This window comes from Perna viridis, chromosome 7, assembly GCF_037379345.1.
Source record: "Perna viridis isolate PV_CMFRI_1.1 ecotype Kerala chromosome 7, ASM3737934v1, whole genome shotgun sequence".
Classification (NCBI taxonomy): domain Eukaryota; kingdom Metazoa; phylum Mollusca; class Bivalvia; order Mytilida; family Mytilidae; genus Perna; species Perna viridis.
The window spans coordinates 31,636,010-31,663,654 of NC_142451.1; the positions used below are offsets into that span (position 1 = coordinate 31,636,010).

The 27,645-nt window shown below is 32.6% G+C and overlaps 2 protein-coding genes across 2 annotated transcripts; one reads left to right on the forward strand and one right to left on the reverse strand.

Moving 5' to 3' along the window:
- The first annotated feature begins 634 nt into the window (after positions 1–634).
- Positions 635–3,526, forward strand: LOC148612304 (uncharacterized). Its single transcript, XM_088593615.1, has 3 exons — positions 635–903; positions 2,143–2,241; positions 3,069–3,526. Exons 1-3 carry the CDS (start codon positions 726–728, stop codon positions 3,377–3,379), a joined length of 588 nt encoding a protein of 195 aa, XP_088449741.1. The 5' UTR covers positions 635–725; the 3' UTR covers positions 3,380–3,526.
- Positions 3,527–5,016: 1,490 nt separating this feature from the next.
- Positions 5,017–26,899, reverse strand: LOC148612305 (ATP-binding cassette sub-family F member 1-like). The gene is made up of 20 exons (XM_088593614.1): positions 26,629–26,899; positions 25,312–25,401; positions 24,629–24,773; positions 22,280–22,335; positions 21,414–21,530; positions 19,940–20,040; positions 18,412–18,497; positions 18,010–18,149; positions 16,839–16,987; positions 16,371–16,454; positions 13,856–13,980; positions 12,800–12,912; positions 11,808–11,982; positions 10,835–10,909; positions 8,916–8,986; positions 8,517–8,549; positions 8,088–8,159; positions 7,009–7,170; positions 6,244–6,316; positions 5,017–5,685 (listed from the first exon to the last, which is right to left on the reverse strand). Exons 1-20 carry the CDS (start codon positions 26,758–26,760, stop codon positions 5,501–5,503), a joined length of 2,184 nt encoding a protein of 727 aa, XP_088449740.1. The 5' UTR covers positions 26,761–26,899; the 3' UTR covers positions 5,017–5,500.
- Positions 26,900–27,645: the final 746 nt, after the last annotated feature.

The window sequence follows — 27,645 nt, forward strand, 5'->3', positions numbered from 1 at the left end:
GGTGGATAAGGCTATTAACGTAACAATTGAGCATTTGAAACATCTGAACAAAACATCTCCAAGACATATTTAATATTTTACACTTAATTTGCAGGTTTCACAACTAATTACTCACAATACAATTTCAAACATTGACTCATTGTGATTGCCGAGAGAAATATGCACGATATGATTTATCAATATAAATAAATTTAAGATATTGTGTATAGCTCTTGATTCAAAAACAAACATAACATCATTTTGTTTCTTATTACCACTTAAAGTTGAAAATCATCACCTGTTTTTGTGAAGTTTTCTCCATATCATCCATATGAACACTCGTCAATGGCTTTCCTTTGTTAATGCCAAAGGTCACAGGACTAAGTTATTTCTAAAAATAGAATTTGACCCAACTTGGTACATACGTGTGACTATAATTAATTAGAACCTTTCGGATGGTAATATATCTATTTTGACAGATTTATTTTGGGCTTGACTTGATTATGAATTGAATAAGGGTTTGGTAATTTTTTTGTTTCCGTTATTTAAAATCTTTTCAATAATAATGTGTACAATATTGTAAGAAAATATTTTATTGCGGAGACGAACATTTGTATAACATAAATGGGACGACGGACGAATGGGGCGAAGCGGGCACCTGTTCGTCAAAGGGAAATAATTCACGATTGTAAACAAGGGCTTGACAACAAGTTTTTCACGCAAAACGACTAAATTGCCATAGAAATATGGCGCAGAGTGGTATTTTTATGTCAAAGACCTTTGTTGGGAGGGAAATGGAGACTAGACTGATTGCATCTGCCGAAATTGGCGACCTTTCTGGAGTGAAAAAGTTGCTGAAATACAGAGTGAACCCGAACTCAAAGGACGATGACGGCATGTGTGCCCTTGCTAAAGCTTGTGCTGGTAATGAAACAACATCTAAAGCGTCATAGAAGATCGAATTATAAGAAATCGATTCATTTTTGTGTGTGTACGATATTGTTTAAAACAGTTAAAGGAGCTACCTCAGCAGTGGCAGATCCAGGATTTGAGTTTAGTGGGGCGTTAATTCAATTAAATGCAGTGCGAAGCAAGGCAAAAAATCTTATGGTGTGAAACTCGTGGTGAAAATTTTTTTTTCTTACTGATTTAGGGGGGGCATACGCCTGGTATGCCAGTCCTTGGATCTGCGCCGGCTCAATTACTCCCAGATATGATTATGAATGGTATTCAAGTTCGTCCTTTAAACTCCTTGCTTAACCAACATTTAATTGGAATATTGCTTAGTGTTCAAGTGTTAATGTATTCAGTTGAAATGCCAAAGCCCTCCCGGTTTCAAGCCATATTGCAAGTGTTGTTGCAAATCATTTAAAAAGTACAGCTGGTTAGATCAAGATTTTAATTCCATCAAGTAACCTATGCCCCTGACTGACTTGTACGAGATATTTGCACAGAAAAATTTCAGTTTTTATGTTTTGCAATGTCTCAATGTGGTTTCAGTCTTGGTTTTTTTTACTTCATTCTCTCTTCAACCATGGCTTTCCTGTATTTCTTGCATTCAAAACCAATTTTTGAAAACACATGTGACTTTTTATTCAGTCAGTTTTGATTCAAAATCCCCTAGAGGTTTCCTTAGTTTTCTACCATTTTTGTTGGAAATAATTTTTGTGTAGTTTTGCTTTTAATATGTATTGACATCCATATGGCAATTAATTTAATCACATGATTCTTTGTCAAAAGTCTAAGCTTTATGAACTGTAGTGGAGAAATAGTTTAAACCTTGCCATAAAGAAAGAGAATTAATGATTGATGACTTATTTCATATATTTTATTTAACTTATCACACGATAGAAACAAGTTTATTTTAAAGTTATTGTGCTATGAGGCAAAGTGGGCATCTGTTTGTCAAAGGGAAATAATTCACGATTATTGTAAACAAGAACTTGACAAGTTTTTCTCATAAAATCGCCATATAACTATGGTGCAGAGTGGTATTTTTATATCAAAGACCTTTGTTGGGAGGGAAATGGAGACAAGACAGATTGCATCTGCCGAAATTGGCGACCTTTCTGGAGTGAAAAAGTTGCTGAAATACAGAGTGAACCAGAACTTAGAGGACAATGCTATCCTATGCACATACATGTTTATTTTGTACCTTTATAGGTGGACACACATCAGTTGTAAAATTACTAATAGAAAATAACTGTGATGTAAACCTAAAAGGGAGACTGAATGTCACACCACTTCATGCAGCTGTCTCAGGTAAGTTTTTATACCAGTATTTTTGTTTTACATTTCAAGTAAACATTTCTGTGATTTAATATGAATTACTTTACTTGTAATTGAAAAAAAATAGGTTTGTTTAAAAATAATGAATGCATAAAATGTTATATTGAATGAAAAATCCAATTTGCCAGTGTGAAATCCCTAACAGCATAAACGTTTTGGGTGCCAAGAACATCTATGTGTTGTGAATATCCCTGTGGCTGCCAATTTTTGAACTGAATTTGCCATGGTAAAATGACAGTGGATAAGTGGTTGTCATTGACACCAAATTTATATGATCACTTGCCGTTAGAACTTTTTGTAACTGCAGAAACAAAATCTTGAGTCCCTTTTCTTCTATGAGCATCAACCTCATTTCCAAGGCCTAAAAGGCAAGTATATTTTTAAGATATATATATCCTTTCTGCATTGTACAGGTTATACACTTAGGGAGCAACTGTTTGATTTCTATGGGAAAGGAGGCTGGGATCAAATTTTGTGTCCTGGATTTATATTTTCAGTATAATTTCTTACTTAACTTCTTATTTTTTACTCTTGCATGTCCTGGCTTTGCCCAGTTGTTCATCTTAATCTTTTAAAACCATAAATCATCTTCCTGCCTCTTGATTTAATCCCCACCACCCCCAGCCCCATAAAAATAAAAAGGTGTTCCCTCTCTTTGTGCAAATAACACCAAAAACAGCATGCATATAGATGCAAGAACATGCTAGTTACAAAAAGGTTTGGTTTTGTGATGGGAATATTTTTTTGTGATTTCAATAATAAAAAATATCTCTTATTTTGCCTTCTGAATTACATTACAGGAAACCACAGTGAAGTAGTAAAACATCTATTATTAGCAGGTGCAAAACTAGATGCCATGACAGTGACAGGTATAAAACCAATAGACTTAACCAAGCACGAGTCAGAAATCTGGAACATTATAAATGATGCAAAACAAGGTGATTTACCAGAGATAGAGGAAGTCAGTGAAGTGTTTGAGGTACCTGATTTCAGCATACCTGGTGGTGAAGGAAAGAAAAAGAAAAAATCAGCAAAGGGCAAAAAAGGGAAGAAAGGAAAAGGAAAGAAGAAGGGTGGGAAGAAAGGAGGCAAGAAGAAAAAAAAGAAATGAACTTTAAGTTTTACCAGACTTCTATAAATTTTTCTAGTCAGTGCATTAACAACTAGGAGAACTGAAAAAGTGGTACCCATGATACATGTATATTAATAGAGTGTATTTTAAAATATGGTGTTATTGTTCTAGTAGTTTTAATCATTTTCATACCTTCTTGAAACAATAGAAAAATATCTGAATTAAAAACAAGTGATTGTGGTGAACAAGTATCAATCACAAACCATTTTTTGTAATACATGTACAAGTTTTGATGTGAATAAAAAAAGCTAATATCAGCAAACAATGGTCTTTTTTTTCTATCAGACATTCACCAAACGGTTTCTTTTTCAAAAATACAAGTATTCATTCAAGCTATTGGGTACACAAAATACAGAGGCCATTGAAAGGAAGACTAAGGGTGTGGGAAATTTCTTAAGGTTCAATAAAGCCAAAAGGCTGGTTTTTTTAATGATCTAGTTGGGGTGTTATTTCCTTGACATCAGGGGCAGATTCAGGTGGGGGCGTATGCCTCCCTAAATTTTGCAGAGCACGGGTTGTCAGGGGTAGATTTTGGCAGTTTTAGGTTGAAAAGGTTGCCACAAAAAATATCTACATTGCACCCACTCTAGAAGAATATTTAAAAAAATTAACCTAAAAAAATTTAATGCACCCCCCTAATCTAAAATCCTGGATCCGCCCCTGGACATATCACTTTCTTCATAAACACATTACCAAATTTTTCATTTTTTATCATCTAAAAGGTGAAAAATAAATCTTTTAAGTTTTTGTAGGATGCATGTATTTAAGTATAAATCCATGTAAAAATCAGAGAGCTTAAAGTACGTATATATCATCACCTGCAGTAATTTTTACAAGGACATGCACTTAAGTAGATGTCTTTATAAAAAATAGACAGGAGGTCCCACCGAAGTCACTTTAATTTCTAATTCAGAAAGTTACAAACCACAGAATTAGTCTAACTTCATCATTCTGTAGTTGCACTTTTGAGATAACAAGAGGCTCCCAGGAGCCTAATTGATCCCCTGTTAAATTCTTGCCATGTTTTTCAATGGATCAAAATCCCCACATCAGTTCTGTGCAGAACACCCTTAGGAACATTCATAATAAGTTTAGTTCTGATTGGTCTAGTAATTTCAGAGAAGATTTTTGAATGAAAGGGGAAAAACATCGAAAAAGGGCAATAACTCCAACATGGTTTAATGAAAATTTGACCAGAGATAGATCTCATCATGCTGAACACTTTTACCATAGTCAAAATTTAGCGAAACCTAACGGTTTTGAAGATATATCCAATCAATTTATGTCTGACTCCTATGTTCCATTATTACTAACAGCAGCCATGTTTTTCAATGGATCAAAAATCCCCACATCATTTCTATGCAGAATACCCCAAGGACCATTCATACCAAGTTTTATTCTAATTGGTTCAGAGGTGAAGAGTTTTGAAAAATTGTTAACAATGAGGGATGAAGTGAAACGAATTGACGACGACTAGTATTTGGATAAGTACTTTAAACTTTCAAAGAACCGAAGGTAGTAACTGAAAAGCAAAAGATATAAGGTAATAAACACAACTGCAATACTCAACAATATACAGATAGCAATGAAACTGAGGCAAAAACTGACAAAGCACAACAAATTCAAGATTTTTTTATTATTTCATGATTAAAGATCTTTTTTAAAGTATTTATACCAACCCCATTCCTTCAATGATGTTCTTTGAGATTGTTTGAAACACTTTTCATAATATTAACAGTGCTTCATATTTATCAAAGATAATATGTATGAACTTCATACATTCTTACAAGTACATGTACATGTACATGGCTAAGAAAATTTTTTTTGAAAACTTAAAAAAACATTCAACAAAAGCTTCTAGTAAGTAACTAATCTGTTCTTTTGAGGACATTTTATGGTAAATTTACAATTATGACTCAAACAATATTTTTTTTTTTAAAAACACTTATTATATCCAGTTCTTATTAATTAAAACCATGAAAGCAAAAAATTCTGACTGATTTGAATGTATGCACTTATTTTCCTTCCACAACATCATCACAGTTAAGACTTGCACCATCTTTGACAATAAATTAAACAACAATATTGCAACAAGAGATTTCAGTTCGATGCTGTAGTATCTTGTGGCTGTGGCATATGTATTTCCTCCCCTAATGATTCTAACAGTTCTTGTCTATATGTATCAAAGTCTCCTTCAATCTCATTTATTGTTTGCTCCTCTACAACCCACAATTGACAATCTGTTTCTCGTATCAATCTTTCGTCGTGACTCACAATCACTACGCCTAAAAAAGAGGAAGTATAAATAACATTGTAATAACCAATAGGTTGAGCATTTAAATGTACCTAAATCTTAAGCACATTCTGTAAATCACAAGGAAAAAAATGGGGCATCTTAAGAAACATTAAATGCCATATTGCAAACAATATTTGGTGGTAAAAACTAACCTTTGTGTAAATAATCTAATTAAACTGAAATTTTAACTTATCTGTATTTTATGATAATCAATAACTGGACACAAAAGTTGAAAAAGATCTTTCAATATTTTTTCATAAGTAAACATCTGGAAATCATAAGGGAACAGACATGTGGCAGGGTATAAAAAGACAAAAAAAGATATGTCCTTGTAACCATATGGCCAAAATGTAAAATTCAAACATCTACAGTATGAATTTACTAAGTCACATCTACTAATTTCGTTGTTCAACAAACAAGTCAAAATACTGAGATACTTCAGAGAAAATTGGAAAAATAAGTTAATCACTGAAACATGAAAAATGGACAGAAAAAATGTTAGCCAATACATACATGTAATCGGCAGGATGTAAAACATCAGACTTACCTCCTTCAAAAGCATTTATAGCATCAGCCAGGGCATCATTAGATTCTATGTCTAAATTGTTTGTAGGTTCATCCTAAAACCAACAAGGTTAATAATGAGAAATTTGAACTATGATAACATGATCAAACTGAGCAGTGCTTTATAACTGCAAGTGCATAGCAAACAACAAAAAGCATTCATCTGATAATCTATTCTACACAGAAAAAAGTGCCAAGCAAAAAAAATCATGTAATTTGCAACATATGACTATCATAAGAATTAAGCTTGATATGATTAACATATGTTTCAGATAACATATGACTCATATAAATTAAGCTCGATATAATTAACATATGATTATCATAAGAATTGAGCGTGGTATGATTAACATATATTTTTCACAAACATGTGATTATCATAATTTAGCAAGTCATTCTTTACATATGCAAATGATATGATCATCATATGACTATCATATGAATCAAGCACCAAATGATTATCATATGTGGCACATTTGGCTGTGATGACTGTCCTTAAATTCTTACTTGTGTTACAAGTACATGTATCTTTATACATTGATAAAAGTTTAATTTACCTATTTACAACTTTCAGGTCAATCAGATAACTTTAATATACATTTAAACCAAGAATCATAAATCCAGCTTTTTAGCAACAGAAATATATGTACTAGCTATATGGATCCAGTATGAATTACTATTTTACCCCCTTCCTGTTCCAGTTGCAACATTGCGTTGGCAAATTTATTTTGGACACAGAATTACTTACCAACACAAGTACATCAGGTTGACGGCTTCTAAGATCTGCTAAAGCAACCCTAGCCTTCTGTCCGCCAGACAAATCACGGATCTTAATCGTATGAGCATGACTAGCGAGACCAAACCTTCCTAACATTTTCCTAGCATCCTGGTATTGTATATTAAACAACCTCTGTAAATAGAACATGGAACATGGGATCTCGAAATGCTGAATCACAGTACAAAATCTTCTATTTTATACTTTTTCTTAACCTGTTAACACTTTATCATGTAGAAACATATATGTGTCATTTGTTATCTGTATTGCTCACAAAATGATGTTATGATTGTAATATTAAACTGAAAGCACTGTAAATGACAAATCTCAACGCATTTATATGGTAGATTAGGACCCATTCTCGTGATACCATGGAGTCACATGATGAGACTGACATACCCTATACAGGAAATGTTGTTACATGATGAATACAATTTGTGCCAAATCATTTGGCATTCAAATGTTAAGGTGCTGAAACATGACAGAGTAATCTAGGGAACCAAGGTTATAGCGGTAATCAAAAGAATGTAATCCAGGGACAAAGACCAGACATGGAAAACAGACATACACAACAAAGAACATAAAGTAACTTAAATCATACATACAAAGTAACAAAAGCAAATGACCAACTTGGACTCCACTAAAAACTGGGAGCATGGACCAGGTGCACCGGTAGGGTAAGCATCCTCTGCTTCTCTAGAAACACTTGCCGAGTTGCTCATAAAAAAGTCAAGTCCGTGGTAGACAAAAGAGAAAAGGAAAACTATGACACATTGAACAAATCAGTTTTTATGGTGCAGATGGATACACCATAACGATCCACGAGTTTGTGATGACTACCATAAAACTTCTGTAGTGATGACTTCAATCTTGTAGCAACATAACCCTGTTCCAGAAGCCTATTGGTTAGAAAAAAAAAGAATATAATATGGATGTTTCATATCACATACAAAATCACCTCAACCATTACAAACCATCAAACAATGTTTTTATGGCACATAATTAAAAAATCACATATATTATCCTTCATTCACTTCCTTGTATGAATATACCTGTAAATATTCCACAGGAGATTCATCAAGATTCAGTTGATCTGCAGAATGCTGGTTGTATTTTCCTATTCTCTGAAATACAAGATAATTACACTTCAAATTCATGCATTGGTATTATTATTACACTAGAACTACTACATAATAATTACATTTACTGTGCATATCATAAAAATACAGAAATCTCTTTGGATTATCAGCCTTATAAATGATGTTTCATGAATAAATGAAACACACTTCTAGTCGTATCAAGCTGTGCTTAGCGCTCTAAATATAATGGTATGGCTTTGTCCTTCAGCTTGGTCCACAATTACTAAACTACTTTCATTCATCGCTTATGCAATAAGGATGAGTTGATATGTTAAAGTCTTTTATATAGTCTGTTATAAGCTGTATCAAATTATGCATTTTCTATAGAAAATCAAATCTTACCAGTCTGTGATTTTTTCGCATTTCTCCCTTTGTCTAAAAAAAACCAAACAAATAAATTAAAGTGCTTTTCAGTGTAAATATCAGGTTAATCATTTTATCATTTTTTTGATAATATCAAAATCAAACTTCTTCCCAGTACAAATGATATGTCCTGAAACCAACTTTTTCTCATACTTGTCTCCAAACTTTTTTTCAGCACTTAAATCAATCAATTCAATTTGGCTGCCAATTACTTTCATGATTTACATTCAGTTTAACATCCAATAAAGGGACTTTTTTTGGCAATTTATTTTTTGCTCAAAGAAAAGTGGTAATAAATTGCATATGAACTGGTTTCAGTAAATATTTTCCATATTTTCATATCCAGGATATGTAATTCAACATAATAGGAAAACTTACAGGCTCTAAATCACCAGTTAAAAGTTTCAGGAATGTACTTTTACCCACACCATTAGGTCCAACAATGGCAACTATAACAGAATAATACAATTTTTCAGTTATAAGTCAAATTTCAAACAGAGTTTTCATAAGGCATTTAAGACACTAATAACCTAGTGTACTTGAAAAAAAAAAAAAAGTATAAAAAGGGCCTTAAAAATGACTGTTACTGCCAGAAAGTTGCAGACAACCAAAAGCTAAATGAAATACACATGTAGTGTTTTGGCAAATGAAATTCAAGTAAGAAAACCTTTCAAAATTGAACACTGGTTTCTTGTATCCTCTTAAGTGTATGGTTACCAGTCAAACAGAAAAATAAGTAAACATCAATACAGATTTATTTTCAGATACATGTATTATTATGGTTGCATTTTTACTAACTAATTTGAGAAATTTCAGGACGCCATAAATTTTGAAGAATTGCGGGATTCTTGTACACCAGGTAAACAATTTGTATTTATGCCTTCAATGGTAAATGACACTGTGCAGGTCCGGGTGTCAAAAGAATAGGCCTGCAGCAGCGCTAAGCTTGTTGTAAAAGGCGACTAAATAGTGCTCAGAAACCTAGCTGGGGGCTAGGTGCTCTGCCCACAGAGCAACTGGGTTGTGTGCCCCAGGGGGTGGAATGGGGTACCCCTGGCATGTTACATGCTGGGGTTGTCAGGCTATAATACGGAAAACCTGACTGCATACCATAGTGGTGCTCCGTGTGGGGAAAGATGCCACTTTCCTCGCATGTTACAGAACCCTGCTGTGGTATTCGATAGTAGTAACCTTTGTGCTCCGCCACAGGAGGCTAAATTGCCCGACCCTACCCATCCCTCCCTTTTTCTTGTGGCAATCAAAATTTGTCGACCCTGCTATCCTTGTGTCCTGCGTATGGAGTGTTCACATCACAACTCATATGTTATGCCAGAGCTCGTTGAAACTACACAGCCTTTTTGTATCGTGCTAGAACTCTTACAAATAGGCTTCTGGAACAGGCTTATGTTGCTTCAAAATTGAAGTCATCACTACAGAAGTTTTATGGTAGTCATCATGAACTCGAGGATTGTTATGGTGTATCCATCTGCATCATGAAAACTTATTTGTTCAAGGTGTCATTGTTTTCCTTTCCTCGTTTGTCTACCCCAGACTTGACTTTTTTATGAGCAACTTGGTGAATGTTTCTAGAGAAGCAGAGGATGCTTTCCCTACCGGTGCACTTGGTCCATGCTCCCAGTTTTTAGAGGAGTCCGAGTTGCTCATTTGCTTTTGTTACTTTGTATGTATGATTTTAGTTACTTTATGGTCTTTGTTGTGTATGTCTGTTTTCCATGTCTGGTCTTTGTCCCTGGATTACATTCTTTTGATTACCGCTATAACCTTGGTTCCCTTGATTACTCTTTCTCGTCCCTTTTCTCATTTCGTCATCACTTCATGTTCATTTTATCTTCCCATTTCATGTTCATCGCCTGAATATAGCTGAAATATTGCTGCTTTGGCGTTAAACCCAATAATCAGTCAATCAATCAATGGTAAACGAGTCTTGTTTATTTTCTTCCCCATATCATATTTTTGACATAGCTGATCACAAATACTTCAGTATATGCTTCCTGATACAAAAAGTATCAAACAAATAAATAACATCATCAAATTGTTCTACATGCATTAAGAAAAAAAAATACATGTACCAGACAAAAAATAATCATTTAGTTGCTTATGTAGTGTATTTTTAAGATGATCTGTGATGAAAATTTTTAGTGTTTTGAGACAGGATTGTGGAAAGGATATTTGCAGATCACTTTTTTATTTTGTAACTTTTTTTCTGTACATGGCTGAATAAACACCATTTGTCATACAAAAAAAAAACAAATAAGAATCTTTTACTTTGTACAAACCTCTGGACTGCATGTCAATACCAAAGTTCAAATTCTTAAATAAGAAATCCCTTCCATCATAACTAAAGTCGCAATCTAAAATCAGAGAAAAAAATTATCATATATGATATAAGGGAAGTTCAGAAGTACCCCATACTAAAAGTGCATCTTGTCTGTCAAAACTCCACCAATAAAATGGAACATTTACACTAATAAATTGGTCTTGTATTAATATTGACCACCATGAAGTATCTTATTGTCTGAAGAAAATGGAAAGTTATTAAATAAAATTGTTGTCAAGACTTCATTATAATTAAAGAACCTTAGTGATCACCCTCACATACCCCACCCGTCCCAATGTTGGATACTCAAGTAAATTTGTTCATAAGAGAAAAATATGTTGAAGGACCCCAATAAAAAAGGAATAAGAGTGTTTTTTTTACAGGCTATAGACCTTTATCATCTAACTAAATTATGTTACTCAGAATGGTAGTTTCAAACTCCAGACTGATTTCTTTGAATTTTAGTTAATCCAAAGTAAATACAACCATAGTGGAACAAAACGTACACTTGACTTTAACTTATCATCGTGAACTTATATAGTAAAAATGATGTCATAATCTGCAAGCGTTTAGAAAAAAAGTCTGAAAAACAGTTATTTCTGTGAATTAAGCTAAGTTCAAGGTTGGTAATTTCCGTAAAAATCATCAGAGCAGAACGAAATGTAAAGTTGACCTGTAACTTATCATGGTGAACTTATATACCAAAAAATCATGTCAATATCTGCATGCATTTAAAAAAAAAAGTCCAGAAAACTGAAGATGGACTGACTGACGGGTCAAAAACATTATACCCTTCACAACTTTGTTCCGTGGGGTATAATTATTTTCATTTCTCAACCAATTTAGAAAGCATCTCATTGCAATATGACAATACAGTAAATACATATATATTGAAGTGCTGGGACAAATTTTTGAATATATTTCAAACTTACCCATTAAACCCAGAATGGGTGGACTAAGAGGAGAAGGATTAGGAAAGTCAAATTTAACGACATAGTCCTTAGGCCTAGCTAACAACTCTTGGGGTCCTTTCTCTTCTTCCAACATCTGTTGTTTTGCTTTGTTTTTCTGTTGTTTTCTTGTCAGCAGTTCTTTCTGTTTTTCTTCCTAAAAGATGCAATTAAAACAGGGTTTTGCTTAGGGCCTTTTCTAATTAGGAAGTTTCTGACACATATTTAAAAAAACTCTTAAGAAAGAATTGAAAATCCTTAAAAACAAGATTGCTGCACCTAGCCATATGTCTTCTGCTGCCACAAAAATGTTGCAGTGCAAAAGTCCCATAACGCCTGTAAAATTTTTGTTAGATCAAAACAGCAGCATAACCGTCCACTACATATAGTGACTAACAAGGCTATACAATTTGAACAAAATACACTGAGCGGTTTCCCCGCAATTGCATCCACTAAGTGTTCTTATAATATAGTATGTACAAATTCAACAAGTTCCATAACTTCTGATGATAAAGCAGAGACAATCATTTTTAAAGTCTTTGTTGTATCTATGTCTACATCAAACTCACTAAGTTCAACCATACATTCTAATATGACATGCTTCAAAGCTGTTTAGACCACAGAAATGATAAAACTTTGATAAACATATGAAAAGCATCATAGACATTTGACGTAATAGATAAGTTTTATCCAAAGTTCCTGATGTAAACAACGGTCACCATTTCATGCAACTATTAGGCTGAATCTTTTCACAAATATGAAGAAACTTGTCAAATTAGAATTGTAATAAATCACACAGACTACATTTTATGATTATTTACAATGGACTTGTCATTTATGTTGATTTTTAATATACTCTGTACTGCTCATAAAATAATGCCACATAAATTACTAGCCCGTGGTAAACAATGATAAAGTAGAATTTCCATGATTTATTTCTAAAAGAAAAGCAATTTTCATAATTATAAACTTACTGCTTGTTTTTTCGACTTTCCAGACTGTTTTGCTTCTCTCAACATTTTTTCCTGTTTTTCATAAGCTTTAACCTGTTCCTTCCTCTTTTGTACCAACATCTTTTTGAATGTTGCTGTCAGTTAAAAAAGAACACACATTGAATATGTCAGTCAGTTAAAAAAGAACACACATTGAATATGTCAGTCAGTTAAAAAAAGAACATTGAATGTTGCTGTCAGTTAAAAAGGAACACACATTGAATGTGTCAGTCAGTAAAAAAAAACCACATTGAATGTTGCTGTCAGTTAAAAAAGAACACACATTGAATGTGTCAGTCAGTAAAAAAAACCACATTGAATGTTGCTGTCAGTTAAAAAAGAGCACACACTGAATGTGTCAGTCAGTTAAAAAACACATTGGATATTGCTGTCAGTAAAGAAACCCAGACAGTTTGTCAAATCATGGGTCTTCCTTAATTTCAAGGCACAAATATCAATGTATTTCTTGTATCCATAATGTCTACACAATGCTTAACACATTGGGAATTCACTCCTTGTACTGCTGGATGTGGCTACTATTTCTTTATTATTTATTATTTGATCATGCTCGTCTCGTGCATTTGGATGTAATGCTGCTCATAAGAAGTTTATCAATCAAATGAGTCATATTCAATTAAAAACTTTTTAATTTTAACATACATGTACAATTGAAAGAAAGTTCAGATTTAAATATCTTAAATGATTCATTTACATAGCAACAAGAAAAAATTTGGCATTTTATTTCAGTATATCATAATCAAAGTAGCTGTAAAGGTTATGGTCATGAGTGTTACTGAAAGTATTGCAATTTAGCCATTGTTATATCAATGAATATTCCCTGAGAGACATTTTAATAGCCTAATACTTCTTATAAAACGAATGTACATCCTTCCCCATCACTGAACACACAAAAAGAACAAAAACAAACAACAAAGGTCTACGTGAAGTTCACTATTTTTTTACAAGACATTTGAAATTTCTAATCTTATGAGGCAGAATAAGGTTTCCTTTTTAAAGCTATATTAACTAACATCCTACCATAATTTCCTCTATAATAAAAGAGTTTCTGTTGATCCAGATGTATTATATCTGTACACACATTGTCTAAGAAACTCTGGTCATGAGAAACAATCAGTAGAGTCTTCTTCCATCCCTGGAGGTAGCTGGAATACAGAAAACTTAATTGTAAAAAAATATTGTCCTTATTGTACTAGAGAAATATTCATCTGTTTTGAATAACAGTAAACCATGAAATCTCACAGCAGTTTTTTTTAGCAATAGGACCTGTAACATGAAAAATAAACTGTTGTGACTGTGTTCTTCAAAGAAAATTATAATGCAGTTTGAGGAACAATGGCAATTTAAAGCAGCTCAAAGGTAGATTGGCAAAAGACAGGGCAAAAATGTCTAATTTTACAGTAGTAAATGTATATTCATCTTTTGAATTTCATTTTGTAAATTTTTGACAAATACATTGTATCATATAAAAAAAAAACCAAACCTTCAGACATTTCTCTTTCTCAATTTTAAGAATATTCATATTTTCAGCCATGTTAGATTTCCTTACGGTGCCAGAAAATGCATGAGTAACAATTTTCAGACCACCTCAGGTAAGATTTCAATGTTATCTAACCCAGTGATGTCTCATTAGAGAACTTGAAATCTTACATTTAGATACCTTGAAATTTCTATTGTGTAACACTCTCAGCATAGATAGATTTTAATTTTTTTAATCTCAAATTTTCATTCTAGTACCATACTATGTGAATTAATGGTTCCTGGTCAAGATATAGAAACAATCAAAAGAACATACAGGTTTTATAAGACAGCTTAAGGAGGTAGACCTAGGGTAAGGGACATAACTCTTGAAATCAGTGGTATGTTTGTATCATATTCAATTTCACCAAAGCCTATCAAGCTTTCATTTGAATCAGAATGAAATCAATCTAAGTTACTTTGATGCTTACATGACATTGATGTTAAACGTTGAATACAAATGTTCCAATGATTTGTGAGGGTTGTGTTCCTTACCCTAGGTCTACCTCCTTAGCAAGTGCTGTACAGAACATACTTCACAAAACATATCCTTTGGTAACATGATTTTTTCATTTTTTTCCTGAGAATTTTCTTTCGATTTCTGTACGATTTTATATGAGTCAATTTCAGTTTTCTTGACATTGTCTTCGTTCCTCAACATTCAAAGTTTATCAACTGTTTTTGATACTGCTTTAATCATGATTACCCCGGACTGAACTGATAATCATGATTACCCTGGATTGAACTGATAATCTCTGGATTACCCTGGATTGAACTGATAATCATGATTACCCTGGATTGAACTGGTCTCATGCACTGTATATAGATACAGACATATTATATTATCAAATCATTGTACAGTGGATTCCACTTAATTGCATAGCCTATTTGCCAGTAAAAATTATGCAAATAATCGGGCTATTCTTATAACCGAAATTACAATTTTACCGGAAGTGTGAGTTCAGGTAAGACGACGATACTGTGGATCAACCAGGGATATCACTGTTCAACATTTCTGATCTGGTATTTAATTGTTATAGACCTTCTCATTGTATTGTTCTTTTATCAATAAATAATAATATATATTGTGTTTGTCTTGTTTATTGACCTTCTTTATGTTGTGTGTATTTATAAGTAAAACCACGTGTTTCTCATCTATAAAAAGTCAAGTAATTTCCTGACCTTTCTACGAAAGAAAATCCCATATTTCATATTTCAGCCAGGATTCAGTGTAATATTCATCAATGTTTGCAGTTTGTGGGCTTTTGAAATGGTCTGTGTGTTTTTATTCCTCTGTTCAATCACCATTGTACACTGATAGTTGTGTATTATACGCGTCATTGACCTCAATATATTCCAATGAAGTGTGGATAGTATGGGGCATCTTAGGGTTGTTGAATTTCATTAGACATTGTACTGAATGAATGACTTTTAATTTTTGTATGATATTTCTGCCTAGTAACCCAAGCTCACTCAAAACTGTTCAGCTCATTAAAGAAAATTAAATTTACATTGATAATCATTTGTAGTTGAAGAATTTAAATAGGGACAAAAAATACCCCAAGCCGAACCTCAAGCCACATCATAAGGTGATGTTCGGCATGTCGTCAGAAGTCATTGTTCACCTAGGTGCTTGTTTATTTTAATGTAATTAGAAATCATTTATATTGTCTTTTATGTCCATTATTTTTTTAATCCATTATTAACACCTCCTGATTGATGATAATCTAGTTTTTACAACAATAAATATGACTGACATATTTATGACCTGAAGGCTTAAAATAGAATTTGGGAAAACCTGTCTTTACCTGGACAAGGCAAAATTCTCTAGGCAATAAACCGAAATGCACCTCCAAGGCCTATGCAAATAAGCGATTTTTTCCCTAATAGAATAATAGGAAATGGTTTTGTGCAGGAGAAAATTATGCTAATAACCGAAATATGCAATAAAGCGATATGCGATTAAGTGGAGTCGACTGTATAACAAATACATGTATATGTAGTTTATACCACTTACTTATCAAGCCAGATAACAGCATTCAGATCTAAATGATTGGTGGGTTCATCCAACATAAGTAATGTAGGTTCTAAAAATAGTGCTCTGAAAAACAATTAAAGAGATGATTTAATTTTGTTACAGGTGATGGCTTATCAATCTAGGCTAAATAATTCTGTGTTTCTTGTAATATATTTTATCAACATACGAGTTAGTTGATAAGGAATATAAATTTTAGATTTCTTGCAAAGCACAGTTTTGATATCTGTGATATCTAGCCATTTACTGTTCGTTGCTTAACTGAATTTATGTGTTTTTAATATTACTGAATAATTTTTGTGGTTCAGTATTGCAAGTCACTGTCAGCCATTGCTATATCAATGAACATCTCCATGACAGGCTCTCTGAAAAGTCAACTCTGTGTGAGATTATGATAACCAAACAAGGTCATCAAGCATGTGCTAAACATTCTCTTAATATAGATTTTACCTTGCAAGTGAAACTCTCATTCTCCATCCACCAGATAAACTCTTTGTAGGTCTTTCCATCATAGGTATGGTGAAACCAAGACCAGATAAAATTCTCCTGGCTTTAGGTTCAGCCGCGTCAGCTCCAATAGCTCTTAGTTCCTCATAAACCTAAAACAGAACGTGGATTCTTCAGTCAAAAAGTTCACTACATGTACTATGACCAGCGGAACTACATGCACATATGTAAGCACTTTAAGTTGTGGAGTACGAAGCACAAAGATGGGCTCCAACTTAGCACAGAAAGGTGCCATCATCAGAAATTGAGCATGTATGTATAGGTCACTGATGTTTATTTTCCTGTCAAGTATTTAAAAAAATGACCACTAGTAAACGCTTGTACCCATGAACTTACATTGAACAAAATATGTATAAATCTTGAACTCATACCAACAAAATTGTGACTGAAATGTTTGTCTTTCTTTTCTAAAGTACTGTATAGCAGAAAATTTTCATGCAGTTCTAAATTCAAGAAGATTTGCAGTTCTAAATTCAAGAAGATTTGGGAATTTTGAAAATAAAACGTCGCCAAATTTAAGTCCAGATATTTCATTGTTATCTCCACTATACCGTATCAATGGAAGAGAAAATTTAATGTCCCTATTAATAGAGCGAATTGTGAAATTTGGTACTCGTTTAAAAAATATCCACTATATAGTAAGACAAAAGTAATGAATCCCTTAAACAGTATAACTCTGACAAAAATAACATCAATATCAGTTTAGTACTTCTCCGTCTAAGAATCAGGCAAAATATTAATAAGGTGTGGCACATGAAGAAAAAAAACAAAGATTTTATTTAATTAACCAAGTATTTATACCAGATAACCTCCAGAAATAACCATCAAAGTGTCTGTAAAATTTGCCTTTTCAAGATACTGATAGGTCAAATTCAATTGAAATGCACTATGAACAAATGGTGGGAAAATTTTTCTGCACTTCTACCTCATATAAGCAGTAAAAAAATATCCACATTACAGATGCTTCAGGATAAATTTAAATAACTTTTTTTTCAGTTGCTTTCTAGATGTATTGAAAATATTTGAGGAAAAAAGACCAAGTTGAGAAATATGATGTAACACCTGTTGCCTGATTCTTACACAGAATGGTACTTAAAAGACTAATAGTACAAACCTCTTGCAATCTCTCATGCATTTTTGTGTTTCCTTTCTCAGCTTCGGCTGTTAATTTCTGACATTCTTCCAATAAAGCTGTTCTCTTTTTATCAGCCTTTACAACTGCATCTATAGCTTTTGTTTCATCAGCCACCACCTCTACATAAATGTTGAAAAAAAAATATTCTTCTCGGCAAAAAAAATTCTTTGATTTCTAGCAATAACTCTTAAAACTGTAACACAATTAAAGCCTTTGGCCTAATCACAAGAGTTCTCAATAATACCTATTGTTTAATTCAATGGAAATGTTCTGATGAAATAACACAAAACATAAAAAATAAGAAAAAAAACAATGTAAACAATAATTCTCTAAAATTTCAGTAAAAGTAGTGCAAAAATTAATGAACGGAGAGGTATTTACCCTGTTCACAATACAGTACATCTATATTGGCTGGTATGGTAAGTGCTCGATTTGCAATATGTCTTAATAATGTAGTCTTTCCGTGACTGAAAAGGAACAGAAAAAAATTAAGCAGACAAAGTAACCTATACCACAACTGAATTCAACCAGAAATTTATATCAACAGCTTTGTGATTTTTGATTGAGAGGCTTTTCAAGTATCACCTTGGAGCCATATAAATGTGATGGATGATCAAACAGAAAAATAGGATATCTAATGGGACATAAAATGATATCCTGCCAAATTGCACAATAATTTTGGGGGTAAATGGCCCTATTTTGTGTAAATGATACAATCAAACTAAGACTAAACTTGATCTGTATTTTATGATACTCAATAACTATACAAAGTTTCAAAAAGATCCTTTAATATCTCATATTAAAGTTTTCATCCGGAAAATGTCAGGGGATGGATTGACAGACGTGCATCTTTTTGGAGGGTATCACATGATACCCCTCCATTTTGTGTGGCGAGGTATAAAAATAGACTAGCATGAGTAAAGTACCAACACAGAAATATCAGCTAGTACAGGACTTTTAATACAAAAGGTTAAGATTTGATAAGTTCTACTGTTTAAAACATGTACTTAACATTGTGGTATGTTTATGGTATGTGATTTGGATGTGAGCTTCTTATTTCGGTATGTTAATTGTGAATGGTTCCCAAGTAAGTGTTGTATATGTAGAGGTTCAGTAAATGTGATGAATAGAACAATACATTTGTATTTCTGTAAATTTCTTAATAAGCACATCATAAAAAACTGATTATATGAACTTTTCTCTATTGTTAAATCAAATGATAGATTTACTACAATGGCACTACAAGCTAAAGTGTTCATCTGATACAATGGCACTACAAGCTAAAGTGTTCATCTGATACAATGGCACTGCAAGCTAAAGTGTTCATCTGATACAATGGCACTGCAAGCTAAAGTATTCTTCTGATACAATGGCACTACAAGCTAAAGTGTTCATCTGATACAATGGCACTACAAGCTAAAGTGTTCATCTGATACAATGGCACTACAAGCTAAAGTGTTCATCTGATACAATGGCACTACAAGCTAAAGTGTTCTTCTGATACAATGGCACTACAAGCTAAAGTGTTCATCTGATACAATGGCACTACAAGCTAAAGTGTTCTTCTGATACAATGGCACTACAAGCGAAAGTGTTCATCTGATACAATGGCACTGCAAGCTAAAGTGTTCATCTGATACAATGGCACTACAAGCTAAAGTATTCTTCTGATACAATGGCACTGCAAGCTAAAGTATTCTTCTGACACAATGGCACTGCAAGCTAAAGTATTCATCTGACACAATGGCACTGCAAGCTTAAGTATGCATCTGAGAGTTTCTGGAGAATATGGTATTTGTATAAACCAAATTACAATTGAAAAAAAGAGGAAAACTGTTTAAGTTTCTCATGTTTCTATTTTCTTCAGTTGCTAAGTTTACTTTAGCAATAAAGTAATTGTATAACTTACCCATTTGGACCAACAAGACCATAGCGACGAGCATTGGTAATGTACAAGTTGGCATTTATAAACAAATCCTTCCCTTTAGCAGATATAGAGAAATTTTCAACCTGTGTAATGAAAATAAGACAATATTGTAGATGTGTAGATGATATTAAATATGCACATAGCAACCATTCAACTTGTCATGCTAAAGTTACATTCTAAACTTCCAATTATACAAGCAGTACATGTACAAATAATTACTTCACTGTGCATAACATTAAAATATGCTTTTTAATCACATTCGATAATTAGCTTTACACATGATGTTTTATGAGTCGATGAAACACATCTTCATGCTATTTATTTAGGCCACACTCACAATTAAGTGGTCTACTTTTATTGATTCCTGAGTATTGCCTATTCTAAAAACAAAAGAGATATAAAACAAGAGAAATTATAAGAATTCAATGATTCATTTTTGATTTTTCAAAGGTGTTTGAAAGTGTTGACCGTTCGCACATTTTGAACATCATAAGAAGCACTTGTGTGCTCCATTGAAAATGTGCTGCAGTCAATGTTTTTACACATCGATGAAACATCAAAAACAAAAATGAAACATTCAATTATTAAATGAACCCTGTCTGTACATTTTAGCAGCAGTAAAAATAGAAGTTCCAAAGGTAGAAGAAATTTTTTTAAAGGCTCATCAGGAGGTAGACCTAGTGTAAGGGACACAACTCTTACAAATCATTGCATTGGAATGTTTATATTCACCATTTACATCAATCTTATGTAAGCATCAAAGTAACTTGGACTGATTTCATTCTGTTTCAAAGGAAAGCTTGAATGGCTTTGTTGAAATGACTATGATACAAACATATCACTGATTACAAGAGTTATATCCCTTGCACTAGGTTTACCTCCTTAGGAGCCAAATTCATTCCACTAAAAAAGGCTAAATCTGATGGCCATATAGTTAGATAAAATGGAGCAAAAGTAAAAGATTTATATATGAATCAGGCAATGGGTGGCAAATTAATTTTTTGATTTGGTCTTTTTTGTCCAATTATATTCAATACATCTAGAAAACAACTGAAAAGCTACTTATTTTTTTCTCGAAGCAGGTGTAGATATTTTTAGACTGCATATTTAGGTAAAAAAAAAGGGTGGAAAAATTTTCTCACCACAAATATATCCTTTGCAAAACAAAACAGAAATAAAACAGATCAAAAGTTTTCCATATAACTTATGCCTAAAAAAATTCTGTGTTTCATTTTCTGTGTAATATCTTCAAAAATAGGGCCATGTTGTTTCATTTCTTAAAATGAATTTTGAATCTACACATAGGAAAGCAAGGCAATTCTAATATAAAATTGATGACTAAAACGCCAAATCAAACTTTTTTTTGTTTTTCTGACACCATAAAAAATTAGGGTTAGTCAGGTTACCAGAAACACAGAATTTTTTTCAGGCCTTATCACATTTTTAGAAAATTCACCTTGATATCTTGTTGATTCTCAAGCACTGCTGTTTTCCCTGTTTTTTCTAACTGTGAAACTGAGAAATTGGCAGTTGATTCTGGGTCTAAGCTCTTCAATTGTTCCTCATACTCCATCTGTAACATAAAATGAAATTCCAAACTGATTATACATGTACATGTATCAACTTGTTTAAGTTGTCAATATTTTTTTCTTAAGGAATAGAGTTCATGATGGAGAAATTCTCATTAATTATCTGAAGAGATAAAATTGTTAGTATGCTTTTATCTTGGACACATTTTCAATTAAACAAATATATTAAAAATAATTTTTAATTTTGATTAGTTCAGATATATGTGTAATACAATATATTTTTTACTGTCATTATTACTCTAATTGTAGAATCAATTTTGCATGAAGTTATGACAGAATATCAAATATCAAAACATTCAAGTGCCAGTCTCTGTAAGATTCAGGCAGTGGGTGAAACAAGATATGAAAGAACCATTTTGAAAGTTTAATTTTACAATCTGCACTATCAGAACCCCAAACAAAAGACAAGATTCTCCATATAACTTTGGTGATTTGAGTTATCTCATTGAAATGCACTGAAAATGAACATTAGGACTGATAACACTGACAAAAACCTCATTTTTCTAGCATTCTACTGAATGTTAAAACATTCTGATCAAATCCAGTAAATCTGAGATTAAATAATGGTCTTATCAAATAGAAAAAAAGCATATCCTTGTGTGAAATATTGTCAGATTGGTAGGTTTTTGACATTCATGTTTCTGATTATTCCCAATTTGCCTGATTCTTCCAAAAACTTACATTTAAATGCCTTTCAATAGGACAATTGTTACAGAAAGTTTTTATATCATACCCTTTTCTTCAACTTCTTCATCTCTTTCTTGCTTAATTTTGGTTTTGCTATTTCTTCTACAATAAAGTACAAGTTTTGTATACAATTCTTCCTTTCAATACGGATAAATAAATACATCATAATACTTTCAATATATATATATGATTGGTATTTTTGTATTAGAAAACCATTGGGTTGAGGCCACTGCTGGTGGACCAAAGGTTCCTGAAGGCATTCACCAACCCAGTAGTCAGACTTGTCTGATCCAGAATTACATGTATATCAGGTTTTATTTCATTTATTAAAATTTGCAGTATTACAAATTTCAAAATACCTAAAACACTGAGGCTTAATTCCTTGTATTGCACATGGTAGAACCTCTTGGTAATGGATTTGGCTTCCTATTTAGATATTTTTAGTTTTGAGTACATCCTGTATAAAATTAGTTTTTGGATTTAAACCTTCCTATGTATTTGATTCTAATGCTAGTAATGAAAGGTGACTCATTGAAACACGAGTAGAGCATATAAAAATTTATTCAAGCATATAAATATTTGTACAATATATATCATGATTTAAGAAGGGCAATCACATATATCATATATCTTTGCAGGGTAATACCTTGACTCCAAGACACTAACCTTAGATAATACATGTCAGTGATTTTGTTATCCCTTTTAAAGCAGTCGAATATCGGCTGGTAACCCTTGAGACTTTTCCCAAAATGTTAAAAAATGTTTCTGCCAAAGGGAGAAAAATTCCCAGTTGTCAGGCATAATTTTTTGAAGACCTGGCAAAGAAGCCTGTGAAATGTTCCTTGAGATGTGATTTTTTGGCCTGGTACTTTGTTCACTTCTGGGGAATTTTTTTTTTTTGGCAAGTTGTAACCTAATGAATATTGGGAGTATGCATTTGTCATTTCTGGATCGGCATATGACTCTTTTCTGTCCCCCGTAAAATATTTTCCCAATGTGTTGAAAATATGGCAAAAATTTACCAAAAATTCAGAGTTGGGGCTACTTTTAAAACAATGAATAAATTAACTGCATGTACATACCATGTATTACCTCCATGACAAAATTTGTTTTTAGTTTAACCCATGCACATAGTATGTTCCAACTTCATGGTAACAATCTGCTTAAAAATACTCACTTCAATTTTTTTCACAAGGGTGTAAACAAAAATAATGAGATTGAATCAGGGTTCATACACCTTTTTGGCTCAAATTTTCCAGGACTTTTCAAGGACTTTTTTAACATTCCATACCCAAAAACACAAACAATTGCGAATCTTTTTTATAAGTTTTTCAATTATTGTAAGCAAATTTATGTATGCCAAATGTTTTGAACACATTCATAAAGCTTGTATGTGTTACCATGACTTCTAACAGGAGCAAAATCTAAGCTTCTTAAGTTCAAGATTTACCTGGATTAGACTGCTTTGACCTATAAAAAACTTTGTACTAATTTTGTGAATATGTTGGCCTTTCAACATGTTTTGGCCAACGTAACTGATGAGAACTTTAGGTTCGAAACATGTGTCCTACATGACCGAATTTTGTTAACCTCGATATCTTTAATGACTGTATATTCGGAATGTCAATATCTCTTGCACAGATTGTGCACCTGGCCTTTCCTGCACCACCTCCCATTTGAAGCCAATGCTTGTATTCTTCTTTCTCAACCCACCTGGGTTGAAAATTACAGTTTCCTGGCATTTTGTTTTATAAGGTCATGATGTTTTGACACCGGTTAAATCTGGTTCCCTTTATGACATTCACAAACAGAAACCAGTCCCTGAATACTTACAGATTATTCCCCCTTGACCTACCTTCCCGAACGTGAGATAAAGAAGACTGAAGATTGCTTATTTCAACACTTAATAAAACAATATGTCATTTGAATAAAATTCCATGACTTTCAAGGACTTTTGTCAAAAATACAGAATTTAATGACTTTTCAATGCCTTTAATTTTCAAAATGAAATTCCATGACTTTTCAAGGATTCAAGGACCTGTACGAACCCTGTTGAATGAAGGATGGAAATTTTAGTAAAAAAATCCTTGAAAAGCTATCATATAAAGAAAAACAGATGAATATCAGTGTTCTAACATAAAAAGTAGCATTCCATCTTCCTGTCACCAGGGGCAATAGCAGGAAATGTGTTCGTAACATTCAGCTGACATGTTAGAAAGTAGAAAGTATAAATTTCTGGAATGATTTGTTCATTCAGTTTGAAAAGCAGACTTCAATTGTTGGAAAGTTAATATTAATTAAGATTTTTACCATAGAAACCTAAAATAAAAAAAAATTCTAAAACACTGAATACATCAGATTCTAGTAGTTAAAGAGAAACAACACAGCTAAATACCTTTAGCTTCCTCCTCTACACCCTCATCATAATTTTCTCCCTCCTCTTGTGTCCTCATATAGGCTGCATCTCTATCCACTTCTATTGGTCCTGTATCTTCATTTTTTGTATCTTTCGTCTCTTTCTTCACTGTGACAAACTTTATCTAAAAACAAAAATAAAATGTGTTTTCTTTTTTAATATCTATCACACCTTTTTGAAATATTTTAGGTTTTAAGTCTCATTACTCTGAAACATAAAAATCAGAGCAATAAAGATAAGTTTCCTTTAATAATAACAATCATTAAATCAATTTGTTTTTTAAATGTCAGGCCCATTGCTGGACAATTAACATAATACATAAAAACAAAAAACAAAAACAGGCATAAAAAGAATTCCAAACAAGTCACATGTTGAGCAAGAAACAAATTTTAATGTAAAATATATATGTGTATATGTACATTACTGTTTGACTTATTATATCATACCAAGAATACTAATGTTCCAACTGATACCTTGAAACAGGCTAAAGAAAAATGTTTCAGGCCGTAAATCTTCATGTCAGTCTGTAGATAGTAGAGTGCTAAGTTTTTATGTGTTTGATTTTTGGATGCAAATCAGGGATTCTAATCTTGGAAGTCATAAAAATATGTTATGAGAAAGACAAATTTATATTTGCCTCCTTGATTATAATATTAATTCACCTCTTCTTCCTTGTCTTGTTCTTCATCTTCATCACCATTTTCTTCAGCTGCCATCAACTCAGCCAGCTTTTTAAGTTTTGATGACTTTCCCTGTTTACAAAATAATTTAATGTTTAGATTAAAATTAAAAGTCAAGAATCTTTTATTTCATTAGAAACATCATTTTACTCTGACCTACATCTTAAAACCAAGCTATGAGTGCAAACACATTTACATCATGTATCATGAAAAACAGCACAAATTACACATAAACATTATAACACAGTAACATAACTTTAACAATGAATGGAAAGCAAATATGCATTATAACCACTATAAGTACATATATAGACTAAGACTCAAAATGAGTTGATAGCTGCGAAATCGTAGCTCTTGATCTTTTTTTTTCTAACATTAAAAAAGTAAAACAAAATAGAGCTACATTTCGCAGCTAAATGAGTTGACTGCTACAATAATTAAGTCAACTTAGGTTAATATACTTACGCACGCACGTATGCAATAATAATTATAATTAAGAACCTGATATAATACACATGAAGGTCCAAAATATATTAAAAAAATCTGCAAGGTGGTGAAGAAGGGGTTTTGGAACGGAACGGAGCAAAAACGATTTTTAAAACCGGAACCGAACAGAATATTTCAAAATTCCGCTGAAAAATTACATGTCCACTACCCTTCTGTTCCAAAAGTAACAAGCTCCGCCTACTCTCTATTACGGTTCAAAATGTCAACAAAACTGGGTCTCTCGTGGAAAATTATCGAAACTTCAATAATAAATGTAATTTTTGTTGCAAATTTGGTATCAGCATACAGGAAAATGATTCCAAATCTAACTAGGTAGGTGTGACATGCACAATTTCAACTTGAAAGTCGTTACAAGCAGTTGAAGGGCGGTACTGCTAAATCTCCAACTTTTTGTATGGCACATCAATCTGACCCAAACCCAACATATCAATATCCAAATAAAAAAGAGGAGGGTAGCAGGGTCAGAGGAAATTCTGACTAAATTCCCATGAAGTTATGTGAAACGTCAGACTAGGATTTGGGCGCCAAGACTATAGTCGACCAGTTAATCATGATGTTTGTCGTGGCACTTTTTTAATCTGATGTTTATGTCTCATCGAGGGAGGCAAGCAAGCAAAATAAAAATTAGCCTCCCAAGAGGGCAAAATTATTTGGACAAAAACTATACCCAGTAAGGGGTATGAACTAGTTTCTTTAGGAGTGTTTCAGGTTTCAGCGATCCCATATTAATGAGACAAAAGTTAGTTTATAACTTAAATATATTGTGCTATTATTTTAGAAGTTATCGACTACCTTTTCCTTCTTTTTCTTTGGTTTTGCATCTGTCTCGTCGTCCACTTCGAGACCGGCCATTTTCTCCTCCAACTTTGAATCTGCTTCGTCTTCATCCACTTCGCCTCTATTTTTCTTACCCTTCTTAGGCATACTTTTGATTTAGATATAAATTTTCAATTATGAATTTATCGAAACTTTAAAAAATGAAGTTTTATATGAAATCAAAGACAGCTTGCGCTATTTCCCAACCGGAAGTGGCATGTGTGAAACAAATAATTTACCCTACAATGACGGTAAGACACGATTCCGTTATATATAATTAAATAAATAAGATCGTGCATTACCTAGAATAGGAGAGCTCGCCAATCTCATTAGTGATGTCATATTCACTACTTTGCATATCATTAAGTGTGAAATTTGTTGGCAAATAAACAAATGGATAAACAATTGAAAAGTTCATGATTAGAATCCCAATTTTCAAAACGTTATAACTTTGTTATTTTATATCCAATTTTGGTTCTGTGAAATATTTCATTTAGATAAAATAATTCATATTTTGTATGTAAATTTATAAATCTTTTACCTGAAAAATTAATTTGTAATGATATTTATTTGTAAACCTCTATTTTCATATAAATTTAACATGACGAAGGTGAAACCTTTTAACGCTCCCGAAGAAACATGAATAAAAACAACTTAGTTTGATAATTTTTGTCAGCTCCGATTTGATGATTTAAACATATTTTATTCAATAAATAATTGAATAGGATTAGCAAGGCCTATATATATCCTCTCCATACAAGGCAACAAATACAACATGCAGATAGAAGATATTCACATGACTTGAAAACACACACACACACACACACACACACATATATAAGAGTACATTGATTGATAATGATTATACTCAGTCACTTTTGTATTTAAATTAACATTTTACTCTAAAAAAATATGTAATAGTAATTCTCTGTGCAATTTAGATTACAATCCATAACTTTTCCATTATCTTCAAATTAAACTCTTTTTTTATTT